The following is a 16,475-nucleotide window of genomic DNA, read 5'->3' on the forward strand; positions in this document are numbered from 1 at the left end:
TCAATATCCAATTCAAGTCAAAATCTTAAAAATTTTGATTCACGGTTGATTTGCATTAGATGGCATGGATATTAAAAATTTATAAATAATTTATAGTACAAGAAACGCAAAGTCATGACTCATGAGCCAAGCCATTCTTAGCTGCGCTGCTAAGATGGAATAAATTAATAAAATATTGCCCCAAAAGGGTAAGCCAGAGAAACAACTTTCAATCCTCCTCCTAATGCAAAAGCAAATTTTTCGTACGTTTGCTTTTTTTGTCCTTTTCAAAAAAAAATGCATTGTAGAAGGAGAAGCAGGTAAAAAAGCGACTGTCCTCACACGAAACCGAAACCGAAACAAAGACCGAAATCGAAGCAAAAAAAACCACCACCGATAAGTAACTAGCACTAGTCAACAAGTTGAAACTTCCCCTCCAAAAACTTCTTCTTCAGTTCTTCGTCTCTCTTTTTATAAACCCATCATTCTTTTTCCATTCCGCCTCAGCTTTTTCTCTCTCCGAAATTCTCTCTCTGAAATTCTCTCTCTGTAACAAATCTTTTCCTCTCTCTCTTTCTTACTTCTTTCTGTGGTACGGACGATGCCACAAGTGGATCTTGAAACCTTAGTTTCTGCCTGCGCCGGCGTTTCCTGCGACCGCAAAATCGCCTGCGAAACCCTAGCAACCACCACTACCGCCTCCGATAACCATAATCAGCAGCCTCAAGATTCTGAAACCGATCCTCCGGAACTTCCGCCGGATTTTCCGCCCGAGTCATTTTGGCTGTCTAAGGATGCTGAGTACGACTGGTTCGATCGCAACGCCTTCATCGAGCGCAAAGACTCCACCAAAGGAAACAACTCTCACTCTGCTAACTTGAATCCAAATATTATCCCACACTCTGGTATTCAGTCAAATTCTCAACGATTTTCTAATCTGAAATCGAAAGCGTCCATTCTTGGTTTGCCAAAGCCTCAGAAATCTTGCTTTGTTGAAGCCAGACGCTATTGTAAACCGGGAAAAACACGGTTGTTCCCGAAACGGTCCGCTTCGGTTTCTAAATCGGATTCGTCGTTGATTGAGCCGTCTTCGCCTAAAGTTTCTTGTATGGGAAGAGTAAGATCGAAGAAAGATCGGAATCGGAGACTAAGAAACCGACAACGATCTGGACGATCAAGTGAAACAGACAATAAAAGAGAAAAAGTAGAAAGGAAGCAAAGAACCGGATTCTTTTCGACCTTTCGGGCTATTTTTCGGGTTACTAAGCATAATACGAGGAACAGAAAAGATGGATCATTATCCAGACAGGGCTCGACGGCGAAGACGACGATTACGGACATTAGAGACCGGCTACCAGCGGGTGAGAGGGATTCGCAGCCAAGAAAAAGTGTCGACAGTGACGGTTTTGAACCAGCGGCGGGAACTGAACCGGTTGGTTTGGGTGCAATGAAGCGGTTTGCGTCTGGTAGGAAATCGGACTCGTGGGTCGACGTGGCATGATCTGAGTCGTCGACGGACTATTTCGTGTGACGGGGGAATAATGAGTGGGGGCCAGCTAATAGGAGAGGAAAAATTATTTCGTCGCCCTCGTGATTGGGGCAACCGTGGGGCCCGTTAGTGTTTAAATGGTTGTTGGAATGACGTGGCGCGTTGAAATAACGGTTTCCTCTCAAGCGCGGTAACTACAGTTATCCCTCGTTTTAAATTTTTTTTTTTTGGGTGGATTATTTTAGATTTTCAAGTTTTTGCTAATTCCAAAACCAGCAATTAGAGTTTGTAAATATAGAATATGAGTGTAAATTTTTATTCTAATAAAAGAAAAGGAAGTGCTCTCTTTGAGTTGCCAATGAATCCAAATAGCATTAAGCAAGTACTTTTGCTCAACTCTAATTAAAATTTAAGGTTCTTATTCACAGTATGTACAGCAATTCGGATAACTACTAAAATATCTAATAACTTTTAAAACTCGATAAATATGAAGATATATATTTTAAAATGTGAATTGAATTTATGGTAAAAAAAAATTAAATAGGATATAATTATTTAATTTTTTTAAAGTTTAAAGGGTAAATCTTATTTAAAGATTAGTGATGTTATTTTATAATTTGAATTAAGATTTAGTATATTTATTTTGGAAAGATATATTTTTTGGTGCGGTGGGACAGAGCGAAGGGGAAAATTAAGTCCAAATAAAGACAATCGGCATTATTGACTATAATAGGGAGAAGGTAAAAAATTGTGAAAAAATAGGTGGAACCCTTGACTATTTTGTATTCAATAACCCCAATTGTCATCGAAAGCGACTCATGTAATTATCAATAATTCTATTACATTGATTCAACAGTCAGCCAATAATTAAGAAATCCGTTTTCAACTCTTCCTAATTTTTATTTATATATTTTTTAACAGTGGGCGATTATATGAATGGTAAATAAAATAGTGTAGAATTTGGAGAATTTTATATCTATTTTTAAAATAATTTTCTTCATTTATTAGATTAAGATACTGTTCCGTGGAACGTTTGAAGCAGTGTTTAGTGTTTTGATAGGGTTGAAACACTATCTTAATTAATTATAATATTCGGTATTATCTTAATTAATTATAGCGCTCGGTAATACAATATCTATCCTAGCGTTCAATAATACTATCTCCCTTACCGTTTAGAGTTTAAGACAGTATTTTATGATATAATATCTATCATAACGTTTATAGTTTGAGATAGGGTTTGAGATAGTGTATTATAAAACGTTATCTTTATTAATGTTTAGCTTTTTGTAATTTTTGATGACACTTAAATCCATCACTTGTCTTTATCGTATTCTTCTTCGCTTGCATACACTTTTTTTGTTATTTTATATTAAACAACTAATTAAATAGTTATTTATACCAAACACTTTTATTCTAAATTGCTATATAATCGTTAACTACTAACATCTACTCATTTTGTTCCAAAATATAAATCGTTTAAGGTTTTTGCACAAGGATTAAAGAAACAATTAATTCTCATATATTATAATAAGCTCATGGGTAATTTGATCAAATTATCATTTATCTCAAAATCAATAATTACTTGTGAAGTATTTATTGTATTTAGTGAAAACAAAGACAACATTCGAAAAATACGATTTATTACTTATATTTTAGAACAAAATAACAAATCAAAAATGATTTATATTTTAAGACAGAGAAAGTAATATTTAACAGCTAATCACTAGTAAAATAGCTGACAACTATTAAAATAGTTCACAGCTAATAAAACAGCTAAATTTGATCAACGGAGACTAAAATATTATTTAAAACACACCCATGCCTTTAAGACTTCAAATAACTTTATAAAATTAATTTTTTAAAGCTAAAGCTTGAGTCTTGGGTTACCTTTAAGTTTATTTAAAAAAAAAAAAAAGGAATATAATTCTTATATTCTCGCGACAAATGATCATTAAAGTAAAATTAATAAATAACTCTCAAATCTTTGCTCTTGATTTTTATTTTTTGTTTTTTGTTGATATTTTACTTGACATTGAGTATAGGGATTTGAATATTGAGTTCTTGACTGACGAAATTCTGTCAACAAAACAGATTCTATTTGGATTTCTAATTGAAATTTGAACACGGTTGCCGATTTTGACCTAATAGCATTTATATGTAATTCCTTTTTTTTTTTTTTTTTTTTGGAATTTCCTTAAATTGCATTATTAAGGCAACAAGACAAATGCATTTATTGGCCTTTGTTTTTTTTTCGTTTTCTTTTTTCCACTCTAATTGAATGAGGCTATTCTTTGGAAATATGAGTATATATATGTAAATGTCAAAAAAAAAAAAAAAAAAAGAGTATATATATGTAGAAACAGGAGAATAAAGATATTTCTTATAATATTTTTAGTGAAATTTAAATATTTTAAAATAATCTTAATGATGAATAATTAAAAATATGTTAACTTAAAAAATATTTATAATATTTAACTTCAATATTTGATTTTAATTTTAATATATATAGATAATAAAAAATTTTTAATATTAAAATTTATATTTTCAAAAATAAATATATGTAGATAATGAGAAATTTGGAGATATATGAAGCAAAAATTTTCTTATTGAGGATCAAGATATTAAGTTTACTGAATGATAATTTGTTTTAATTAACACTTTGATAGCCTTATCCATAGTCACGGTTGTTTTTATTTTCATGAAACATGCAATTTATCATTATTAAAAGCTTAAAAGGTTGATATTTCAATTGCATAAAATTAGAGGGAGATTGCTCATTGTTCGTACACATAATAACTCGTGCTCGCATTTAACTGATGTGAGAATTTTAAATTATTTAATGAATTTTTTTTTATATTTACTCTTTATATATAATCAATAATTATTATTTTATTCGGATATATAATCTGAACATGCATTTACCAATATCATTTGAATTAAAATTTTAATTTACTTTCAGTGATTTTATTAATAAGCTACTCTTTATAAATATTCAAACTCATATTTATAATTTGGTAGAAAAATATTTGTTTTTGAAAAGAACATGCATGAGATAGAAACAAGACACATAATTTTATCACAAATCAATATTTTTATTGTATTTCTGTTAAAGAAAAAAAGAAAATAACATATTGATTTAGTACAGGATGATTTGTAGGTTCAGGTATAATTTCAAAATTGGGAAGAAGTTGCAAGCACTAAACTTGTTTGTATAGTGACACCTTTCTATCATTGAGGGGCTGGATGGGCCTGCTATTCTGCTTGTAAGCTTCCCCTAGCGGAGCTTTTAGTGCTTCTACCTGCGCTTTGGATACTGTTGCCACCTGCATATTTACGTCACATTATCAAAATAAACTTGCTTTTTTTTTTTTTTTAATTATATATAACCAACACTACAAGAAAAACAGAAATTACCATTAATAGATTTTGTCGCTAATTCCTTATCTAAAAATAAAATTAAAAGTAAGAAATTACCTTGGCAAGGACATTCCAGAGGACATTTTCACTGCATGGAGGAGTGGTAAGAGAACCTGTATATGTGAAATATTCTGAAGCTTTTTCCTTCAAAGGCTCAATATCCAACAGCCCTATTGGTACACCTTTACTACTATTTCCCGCCTGAGCAAGCTTTGTCAAACCATCTTGGATCTGCAAATAATGATCAGTGTTATTTTTTTTTTTTCAAAGAATATTCCAAGTTGGTTGGAAGTTCAAAAATATAAAAAGTATAATGGTATTAAGGCTGAATCAGTCAAATGATTAGTGGCAAAACTATGTTTTGAATAGAAAATCTTCAAAATAAGCACTGTGATTGGAAGTTGGAACCTAATATTTTAAGGTATACGCTTAATTATTTACTTCTTCAATTTAATTCTTATGGCCGTGTTCGGGAACAACGTTTTAAGTAATTAAAATGTTAAATACTATTTTTTATAGTGTTCGGTAATATAGAGTTTAAATTAACTTTTAAAAGTTAATATAGTATTTTATAAAATGTTACTCATGTAATATTTAATTTTTAGTGTTTTATAAAAAACTATTCAAACAGTTAACACCTAAACACTACTAAACTTACTAATAGCTATCAGAACAACTAATTCTACTGAACAAACCCAAAATGTTTGTCCCCCATCTCTGAAATGAGAGTTATTTTGAGAATGATGATAGTTATTTTGTCAAAAGTTGAAATTCAAATTTTATACTGCGATCCATTTTATTTGTATAGCCTCATTTCTTATTAATCATAATATAAATTCAAATAAATATTTAATTTTTCATTTGGAAAAAATAAAACTTATGAAATTGCCTTAATTTTTTATTTGTTTTACCTTTGCTGTAAATGGATCCTCAGGACCATCTTCGTAGAGGATTGCAACAACAGACAGGGCTCCATCCGCTGCTTGGTGGACTAGGTGAAGCTCCAGTGGATAACTGTAGATTAAATAAATAATAACATAAAAACACTTCCATTTCCATGTACCGTCAAGCCCATATAAGTGAATTTACCCAAGCCCATGCGTCCGGCCCATAAAAGTGAAATATATATATATATATATATATATATATATATTGAAAAAAATAATATTTTATCTCTATATTTTGCCGAAATACACTAGCATGTCCCTGCAATTTTTAAAATTCACTAATTTTTCTGAGTGTTTTTATTCTTCTGCCAAATTTTTATATTTTTTTCATTAAAACGTACGAAAATTTGCAAAAGTAGGAACAAGTTAGTTAATTTTGATAAAATAATATATTTTGCAAAAGTAATTTTGTAAGTATTGGAAAAAAATATAAAAAATTGATAAAATGGACAAACTAGTGTAATAAATGCAAAACATAAGGAAAAATTAATGTATTTTTAAAAAATGCCACGACAATTAACTATATTTTGAAAAAAGTATATGGATAAAATACTGATTATGGATTTATTTTAATTACTTAATAGATTTTTAAGAGGGGGAGAAAGTTTTAGACCGAGACCTCTCCCACCGTTTTCGGACAAGACTAGTGATCGTCTGGCTCTAAACCGAAGCAGAATCAAGGAAGACCGACTTGGTTTAATTTCCACAAAATCAGCTCTTATATTCTTTAAGAATTGATTAAGGGTCTGTTCGATAAAAATAATTATTTTAGTAGCCGTTAGTTATTAGTTATTTGCAAAGCTTTTTATAAAACGCTAAAAATTAAACGGGTTAACTTTTTATAAAATGCTATTTTAACTTTTAAAAACTAATTTAAATGCTGTGTTACCGAACACTATAAAAAATAACATTTAGTTAAAATATTAAACTTTACTTAAAAGCTATTGTCCAACACAGTCTAAAACAACCTAATTGGATATATATTTTTCAAAAGAAAAAACTGTCATGGAATTCCACCAAAACAAAAACTAATATGTAAGTGGGCCAAAATTAGAGTTGAACATAGTTCAGAAAAATTAAATTACCGAGCTAGACAGACTCGGTTCAAACCGAAAGACAACTAATTTGATGCTCCATTAAAAAGAGAGCTCACCTGAATTCATTAATTTGATGCTCAGAAGGTGAATGCCAGTGCATGTTTGCTAATTGGTAGTTTTTACCGTCTAAACTCAATTGTCCTGCTGCTCCAGAACGTTCGAAATTTATCTGCATATTCAAAATTTCACATCCAAAAAATATATAGAAAAAAAAAATATTATTTTTATATTTATACTTATTATCTTTTAAAATTTTCTTTTTTAGAAAATTTTTACAAAATAAATTTAACTGTGCTTGTAGAAAAAATATATCAAGACCTGAATCAGTCCTAAGATTTCTTAGTCTTGGTTCGATTCAGAATTGATATTCCCAAATCGATTGCCATTTGAGACCAACCTACCCAATTGCACACCCCTAATATATTTCACATTATTATTCAATTTATTGCTAAAAAAAATCCTAAAAATTTATATTTAGGATTATCAAAATTTATTTTTAACGTGAACTTCATATATTCTAATTATTAAATTTAAACCACGTTAAATGAAATTTCCAGAACAATTTTTCCCCCGCAACATCTAAAATGATTTTTCTAGAAAACAATTTCAATTTTGATATGAAAGATTCTTTAATTGCAACACCTTAATTAATTTAAGAAGCTCTAATTTGGATTCTTGCATTAAAAAAAGAGAGGAAAAAGGAAAAAGGAAAGTTATATGAATTAAAGAAAACAAACCCCAACATTATAGACATTATTGACAAGAACAGCATTTGCAGCCTTGTAATCTCTGATCAAAGGCTTCAAATCGCCGTCAGCAACACTGTCATTCTTGATAATGTTTATAGGAGATTGAGATTTCCCTTTTGAGCATTGAGAGTAAGTTGGACGCAAACTTCCCCATTTCTCTGGTCCGTTTGTCGCAGAGTAACCGAATATGGCTGCTACTGGTCCTTCTGTTAACAGAAATTCCAATAATCAATGAACACAAAATCGGAACGTGCATATATAAAACAACTTCAAAGGACTAAAAATAAAATTATGATATTTATATATGTATTTAATTATCGTTTTATATATATGTGTGCGGAACGTGCATACAAAAGATGTTAATTATATATTTATCGGGTGTGGATTTAGTATTACCTCCATTTACATTGAGAAAGAACAATGCTAGAATGAGAGAGGAGAAGGACACTTGAGCAGCCATTATTAAATTATACCTGAACCTAATTATGCAGTAACCCTGTTGAAAGCTTTTATAGTTATTAATATAGTTAGCAACTGCTAAATTTAGAGCTGCCAAAACTGGGGTTGTGTTTTGGAATTTTTCAAAATTTATTTTTAGTTGTGGCTAGCGTTTCATTGCACTAAAGGGAAAGAATGACAGAAAGAAAAAGAAGAAAGTTGGTCAAAATGAGTTGGATGGTAATTATTAGAATACTATTTTCAAAATTTTGCAGGCGTTATAAAACTATATTGTAGAATAGATGTACATTTAGTTTATTAAAAAAATTATTTATTTCTCCAAAAATTATGTCTTTTGAAATATATGGTTATGTCATTTAGAATTAATTCCATATTTGCAAAAAAACCACCAAATATTTTGTTAATAATCGATTCCATATGGGATGTGATTCGATTAATATGAAATGTAAATTATCAAATCAATTATTTAGAATAATGTTTTGTTAATAATCGATTCGATTAATTTATAGTTTAAATAAAAAATATTTATTACTCAAAATATTTTTCACCAAAATACACATCATTTGGTGGTGAAATATTTATGCACAAATGGATTGAAATCTCTTTGATTATTAACTCGTACTTATGACATTAATTATTATACTTTTTCAAATAATTTTAGAACTATACAGATGCAATTAATTAATTTCTTTTCCTCAATTGGGTAATGATTTAATTTAACTATACTTGTATTTTATATTAAACATATAATAAGTCTAACATCTTTAATTAACCAAATTGAAAAGAAAGTATAAAATAATTTAATAATTTTGAGAATTGATTAACCTGATTGAGAAAAGAATAAATTCCCTTCTAATTCATTGATCATAATTTTTTTAAAAGATAAGTATTTATCTTTCTTTCTAATATATAACTTTCTAAATATTAATTACGATAGAAAATTCAATTTTTCTATTTTAAAGTAATAAAGAATATTTCTTAATACAATATCAATTGCTTATTTAAAATTTAAATATTGAGATTATATTAACTAACAAACAGTAGATATATCATGTTTGTATAAACATTGAAAGTTCCAAATTTATTTATCATTTCTAATCTCGTTACTCATTGATGTGAGATGTCCATGGAGGAATCCATGCATCATTATCTCACTAAAGAAAAATTTGATCCTTCTTTACTATTTTTATGAATGCAAACCTAAATAAGGTACCATTCACCAATGCTGCAATAAGTTAAGATACCTATTTCAACTTCTTTACTATATATTTATGAACACAAATCCAAATTATAGTACCATTCACCAAAGTTATAATAACTGAAAATAAGTATCTAGCTCACCTTCCGGCTTTAATATAGATGGCAACCAACAATGATTTACTATCGGCGACAATCCTTTTTTTTTTTTCCTCGTTTTTCTAGTAGTTTATTTTTGGAAAATCATAAATGTGTTTCCATAAAATGTCAAAATTAACTACTTTATTATCATATTTTACCTCCTTTACACTATAATATACTTCCGTGAAGCTTAACCCATTTTATAGTGCAAGTTAAAGATAAAACTCATGTGAGAAGAGAGAGACATATTTGTATTACCCAAAATTAAAGTCCTTAACTATAATAACAGAACATTCTGGAAACCTCTCTACCTCTCCTCCTCTGCCAACCATTGTGAAACACCAACATAATTGTTAACAACAAAATTGTCAGTAGCCTCTATCGACATCGTAGGATAGGTGAAGCAAATATGTTGTTGCAGAAGATGGTGACTTTCGATATTTATCTTGATAATGAATGTTTTGACATCTTTCACAAGGTTGATGGTAGACATCTTGAGAGTCAAAAAACTGCAAACACTATTGATGAAAGTGCTAAAAGTTTTTCTTTGCCTAACAGTGTTGTGTAAGATATAGCTATTGCCTAATGCCGACCGCCCCGACCATCAATGCCTAACGCCGCATCATTATACCGCTAACATGCAATAATGACGGGGTCTAATGACATGTGCAGTAATGACGGGGTCTAATGACATCACTTTAGCCTCTAAGACCTTTAAACTCAAGGATCTCGTTTCTTTCCATCGAGATCGGTTCAGCTCCCACTGGCTCATATGGAGTCAGTCCTATTGGCGGTGGTCCTATCACATCCTCAGGTGCGCGAACTTTGACGATGAAGAGCCACTCCTTGATGAACTCGGCATTCATCCTGATCAAATTTGGAGAAAGGCGAAATCTATTATAAATCTATTTTGCTTCAACCCTTCTGTTCACAAACACTCCAATCTATCTAGTCTAATCTTCATCTATCTCTCTCTTTTCCTTTTTCAATTACTCGCCAGAAAAATCCAATTTGGTGTGATTTTTTATGTAGAAGGGCTTTTATGTCTTTTGCTACTCATTTAACATCCAAAATGGACTAATTTGGACAGAAATACATTATAGTGTAGCTCGAGCAAAATAGGAGGACAAATTAATGTTTTTTTTTCTGGTAGAATGGAGAGCAAAAATGCTCTAAGGACTACATGCATGATCTGGTATGGCCAACACCATATAGATCATGATTAAGCCAATATCCAAGACTAGGAAGGGGCTCCACTATGAAAGCTCAAACTAAAATTCCTAGCTATTTTTGACAGAAAGTCTACATTTTGATTACCCTCTCTATATACATGGTCGATGACTCATGACCAATTCTGTTGCAAAAGATTCTTGAAAGCCACCACAAGCTGATGCAGAGCCCCACTCGAATGCAACTGGCCTTGTATAAGCTGGACCACAACAACATTATCACATTCAATAACCAAGTGAGAAATTTGCATATGCCATGCCAACTTTAGCCCTTCTAAAATTGTCCATAACTCAGCACCTGGAGTAGTGCAGGTGCCAATATTCACCACAAAACCTCTTATCTAGTTACTAGAGGCATTCCGGATTAACCTTCCTCCACTAGCAGAGTTCCTAACCAATGAGCCATCAGTGTTCAACTTGTAGAAAGGTAGATTGGGCGGGGCCAAGGCAATCCAAACATCCTTCCTCTTAGGTTCTTTGTTTATCCCTTCATAAAACATGAACTCAGCTGCAACACACTCGGAGGCATAAGAAACAATAGCACATAGAAAGTTATCAGTTGAAACATGAGTTTCATAAAAAATCCATAGGTTCCTTCGCTTCCTTAGTTTCCAACACGTTATACCAAAGACAACAGCGCACGGGATACCCGAAACATGCTTAGCCTTGCTCTTTAAAAGGGGACCGAGAACCTCGTTGCTGACCATCTTTCCAGGCTTGAATTGGGGGAAGAAGATACAAGCGAGCTACAAATCAATGAAAGCTTTCCTCATGAGCAACTTCTTCTAGTAGCAAATGCTCAAACCCCCTGGTACGCTGACATAGTTAATTATCTTGTTTGCAGAATTCCTCCTCCCAATTTTTCTTATCAATAAAGAAAAAAATTTTTTCATGATATCAAATTCTACTATTGGGAGGAGCCATTTTTGTTCAAGTATTGCAGTGATCAGCTTTTCAGAAGATGTATACCGGAGACTGAAATAGAAAGTGTCCTTAAATTTTGCCATTCAATGGAATGTGGAGGTCACTTTGGAGCAAGCAAAACAGCTGCACGTATACTAGAAAGTTGTTTGTATTGGCCTAATCTCTTTAAAGATGCTTATAACTATGTTCGTCTTTGTGATCGTTGTCAAAGGTTAGGTAATATTTCGAAGAGACATGAGATGCCCTTAAATAGCATCCTTGAAGTTGAAATTTTCGACGTATGGGGTTTGGACTTCATGGGACCTTTTCCGCCATCATATTCAAATCAATACATTCTAGTGGCGGTGGATTATGTGTCAAAATGGGCAGAGGCTGTTGCTCTTCAAAATAACGATGCCAAAAGTGTAATGAGCTTCGTCAAGAAAAACATTTTCACAAGGCATGGCACTCCTAGAGCAATAATCACAGACGGAGGTAAGCATTTTTGTAATAAGTATTTAGATTCCCTTCTTGTAAAATATGGTGTCACTCATCGTGTAGGTACTCCATATCACCCTCAAACAAGTGGACAAGTAGAAGTCACTAACAGGGAAATCAAGAAGATCCTCGAAACCACTGTTGGACAATCACGAAAGGATTGGTCCAAAAAATTAGACGATGCTCTATGGGCCTACAGAACGGCATTCAAAACGCCTATAGGTATGTCTCCATATCGCATGGTGTATGGTAAGGCTTGTCATCTTCCTGTAGAGTTAGAACATAAGGCGTTTTGGGCCATTCAATTTCTTAACTTCAATGCAAAGGAAGTTGGTCAAAAGCGATTGTTACAGTTAAACATGATGGATGAAATGCGCCTCCATGCTTATGAAAGTGCCAAAATATACAAAGATCGCACCAAACAATGGCACGATAAGCGCATTATCATGAGGGATCTGAAGGTAGGCCAGCAGGTGTTGCTCTATAACTCTAGACTTCGGTTATTTCCTGGTAAGTTGCGCTCTAGATGGTCTGGACCATTCACAATCAAGGAAATCTTTCCTCATGGCGCGATTGAAATAGTGGATGGTAAGTCGAATCGAAGTTTCAAGGTAAATGCTCAACGTTTGAGAAGCTATTATAATGAAACCTTTGAACCCATCAAGACTACAATTGGTCTTGCCTAGCCTAAATTCAGATAAGTGCATCGAACTTAACGACGTTAAACAAAAGTGCTCATGGGAGACAACCCATCTATTTTTATTAAATTTTCGTCTATTTATTTATTTTTATTCCCTATTTTATTTGTCAAAGTCCCAAATTTTCTCCTTAAGTGTTCTTCTGTTTAGTAAAGAGTTTTTGTAGGAAAAAGTGGAAATTCAGAACCAAGCACACCCTAGCCGTGCTAAGTGGCACGCTCAAGTCGCGCTACGAAGCAAGTCTCAACAAAGAAAACGCCCAAGTCGCGAGCGCGACATTCACAAGCGCGGGCGCGACAATTAGAAAAGAGAGTCAGAAGATTTGCAAAGAAAAGTTGCGAGCGCGACATTCATATACGCGGGCGCGAGCTGAAGTCGCGAGCGAGACATTCATATACGCGGGCGCGACAAGCAGATCTGAGTGTCAGAAGCAATTGGACCAGAAGACGCGAGAAGGCGCGAGCGCGATATTCATATACGCGGGCGCGAAAAAGCACCTTTGAGAGGCAGAAAGTTTGCCAGCAAAATACGCTAGCGCGACTTTCATATGCGCGAGCGCGAAAAGAACTTGAGAGGCAGGGACAAGCACGTCCCACGGCGTGCCAGATAGCACGCCCGTGCTATTCACAGACACTTTTCAATACGAGAGTCAGAGAAGAGCACGCCCAAGGCGTGCTTTTCAGCACGCTCGTGCCAGGTACGCCCTTTCTTTCGTTTTGCAGGTCAGAGGAGAGCACGCCCAGGCCGTGCTTATCAGCACGGCCGTGCCACAATCAGACACCCTCATTTATTGGCGCCCCTATTTAAAGAGCACGCCTCCAACCGCCCCACTGTCCATCTCGCACGCCCTAGCCGTCACCTCTTCTCTCTCAAACTTTTTCTCTTTTTCTCCTTTCTCTCTCAAATCCAACACCCTCCACACCAAATTTTCAAATAATCATCTCCAACCATGCCTCCTAGATACAAACGTAGCAGACCCGCATCCTCAGTTGCCGCTCGAAAACGCCCAACTGCGCGATCCACCACGGCTCCTCAACCTCCTTCACCTCCAGCAATTCCTTTCGACTTTGCCTCATCAGAACAACAAGAAAGGTACACAAAATTATCTCTTCGGCCTATTTTACCGAATCGATTCATTGATGAAGCTGCTTTAGCACAAGTGGGTCTTAGAGATATTGTGTTAGAACCTCTTAGGCGAATAGGGTGGGGACAGTTTCTTGAAATGAAGGACTTAATTTATGCTTCATTAACTCTAGAATTCTTAAGTTCTTATTCATCTTTTATCCGGTTTTTGCCTACATCTCCACCAAGCAAAATTCGTTTTAGGCTTCTTAGCCAGGATTTTGAACTGTCTGTGAATGAGATTAGCCAAATTTTCGGATTCCCCACAGAAAATAGTCAAATTCAAATTTCTAGTGATTTTAGTGCACGCAATACTTGGCAAGAATTTACCGGTGAAGTAAATTATAATCCTAGATATTCGAAAGCGTCAAAATTGAAAAAACCTTCCTTGCTGTATATTCATAAATTTTTGTCAAATACTATATTTGGAAGGAGTGAAAGTGATGGGGTGTTAGGTTTGAATGAGCTATATTTTCTATGGGCGATTGAGAATGGAGTCTTGTTGAATGTTGGGTATTGGCTCTGCCAGAGATTTGCAAAGGTGGCTCAAGCCGACAAAGGAGCTATAATGATGGGGTGTTTTGTAACCCGAATTACTAGATATCTACAGGTTTGGAACCCGGCTAGGCCAATTTATGATAGTGTAGGAGGGGGGCGTGATACCAGGCTGGATGTCGATGTTATGATTCATATGAAGTTGATTGAAAAAGTTGGGGATGCATATCGAGTAATAGGTGCCCCAGAGAATGATTCTAATGAGGAAGAAGCCGAGGCTGCAGGCGGTGCTGACATAGAGGAGGATATCCCTCCACCTTTTACTTCTTCTTTTGGTGCAGGTACATCGGGTGCTGGCCCATCGTTCCAAGGCACATCCAACATGTCAAATGATGAAGTCCTTGCAAGGATGATGTCTCGAATGGACCTCTTTGACACGCGCCTTAGCGGAATGGAAACAATGATCACAGACCGTTTCCAGTCCATTGAGATCATGAATGACAGTCTTGATTCTAAGATGGACACCATGCAAGGACAACTGCAGACCATCCTCCAGTTTCTGCAGCCACCCCCACCACCAGAAAATTGATGGATTTCTCTTTTCTTTTCTGTTTTTGTTTATGTTTCTTTTGTTCTAATACATTGTCGTGGTTGTTTTCCCTTTTAACTTGTTTATTTGTTATGTGGATTTTTATAACCTCTTAGTAGTTTTTGTTCTTAATGTTTAGTTGCTCCTTTAGCTAAGACACTTTCCACCACCTTTCTATTGTATTGTTCAATACAATGTTGGTAAATTTTTCTTCTTCTCTCTTACTGCTTTTCTTCAAGTAATGAAATAAGTTTGGGGAATTTATACACATTGGGGACAATGTGATTGATTGAATTGGGGGAAGGGAATTTTAGCTAAAAATTTTTTGTTGTTTTTACTTAACATGGTTGGAATGATTACAAGTAAGCTTGAAGATTCTCATGTCTAGTAATAAGTGTTAAACATAATTGATTCTCAATTCTAGCATATTTAAGTTTTGAATTTGAAATTTTGATTTAAATATGTTCATTGATCTAAATTATTTGTTTCTAGAGTTTTAAACACTGATTTTTATGAGAGTTATGATATATAGGTGTGTTTCACTCTAAAGTATTTTAAACCTCGGCATTCCTAGAACAAAACTTAGAAATCCCTTCGAGGCGAAAAATTTAAATGTTTACGTTTTGAAAGAGATGATTTAGGCAATTTTTTGTTGAAACCTATATTTAGCCTAGACCACCTAAATTAAAAATATGACTCTTGAAACCAACTTTGAAGCCTAAAAACCGTAAATTTTTCTTCTTCACCCTCAATAAACCAAGCCATTAAAACCAAAATTCAATTTTCCTACCCTAAGTACAAAGGATTGTATGATTGAAAGATTCGATTTTTAATTAGAATGTAGCAACAAAAGAGGGAGAATTCATCAAATAATACTAGCAAATAAAGAAAAGAAGAAAGAATCAAGAAAGAGGCACATGAAAAGCAATCAAAAGAATTCAAGAAAAATAGAAAAAAAGGGCAAGGAAGAAAAGTGCCAAAATATTAAGAAAAGACCTTGTCCAAGATGCCTCTAGCTAGTAAGAAAGTTTCAAAACAAAGACACTCCCTAGAACTAGAAAAAGTTTAATTAAAATAGAATCTTGAATGTTATACATCCTTTTGTACTCTTGTCTACATTTTATCCCTTTCTTTGATCAAGCAAAAGTTACACCAAGAAAGCCCCATTACAACCCAAAATAAAGACCTTCTGATCTTTTAATCGTATGCATTTATATCGTGGAGAAAGGATGACTAATTCTGCATATGGGAATGCCACTTTTGCTCTATAAATTGTCTTATTTTTAAATGCTTTAGATGATTTATGTCCTGTTTATCATAATTTGAATACGTATTAGTGTTGACAATCTCTTTAAACTTGTATTTTACTCAATGAACATGTTTTCTTCAAGAAATAAAAGACAAGCTTAAATGTGAATAGCATGGAGAACAATTGAGTCTATCCACTTATTTGCTAATCATGATAT

At 33.5% G+C, this 16,475-nt stretch overlaps 2 protein-coding genes across 2 annotated transcripts; one reads left to right on the plus strand and one right to left on the minus strand.

The window, feature by feature from the left end:
- Window positions 1-233: 233 nt before the first annotated feature.
- LOC105634692 (uncharacterized) lies at window positions 234-1,831 on the plus strand. Its single transcript, XM_012217581.4, has one exon. It carries the CDS (start codon window positions 581-583, stop codon window positions 1,478-1,480), a length of 900 nt encoding a protein of 299 aa, XP_012072971.1. The 5' UTR covers window positions 234-580; the 3' UTR covers window positions 1,481-1,831.
- Window positions 1,832-4,516: 2,685 nt separating this feature from the next.
- LOC105634691 (alpha carbonic anhydrase 1, chloroplastic) lies at window positions 4,517-8,223 on the minus strand. The gene is made up of 6 exons (XM_089717520.1): window positions 8,075-8,223; window positions 7,667-7,884; window positions 6,986-7,098; window positions 5,797-5,899; window positions 4,943-5,116; window positions 4,517-4,791 (listed from the first exon to the last, which is right to left on the minus strand). The coding sequence occupies exons 1-6, from the start codon at window positions 8,136-8,138 to the stop codon at window positions 4,666-4,668; spliced, it is 798 nt and encodes a 265-aa protein (XP_089573646.1). The 5' UTR covers window positions 8,139-8,223; the 3' UTR covers window positions 4,517-4,665.
- Between the last annotated feature and the right edge of the window lie 8,252 nt (window positions 8,224-16,475).

This window comes from Jatropha curcas, chromosome 2, assembly GCF_041381405.1.
Source record: "Jatropha curcas cultivar XTBG-Jc1 chromosome 2, XTBG_Jcur_1.0, whole genome shotgun sequence".
Taxonomy (NCBI): Eukaryota; Viridiplantae; Streptophyta; class Magnoliopsida; order Malpighiales; family Euphorbiaceae; genus Jatropha; species Jatropha curcas.

Bases quoted from the DNA above. Each gene is read 5' to 3' on its own strand.
- LOC105634691 (XM_089717520.1), bottom strand. From the start codon at position 8,138: ATGGCTGCTCAAGTGTCCTTCTCCTCTCTCATTCTAGCATTGTTCTTT. The intron at 5,900-6,985 runs GTGAGCTCTCTT...TTTAATCTACAG, and splicing joins CATCAAATTAATGAATTCAG to TTATCCACTGGAGCTTCACC. The intron at 5,117-5,796 runs GTAAAACAAATA...CATTATTTGCAG, and splicing joins AGGATCCATTTACAGCAAAG to ATCCAAGATGGTTTGACAAA.
- LOC105634692 (XM_012217581.4), top strand. From the start codon at position 581: ATGCCACAAGTGGATCTTGAAACCTTAGTTTCTGCCTGCGCCGGCGTT.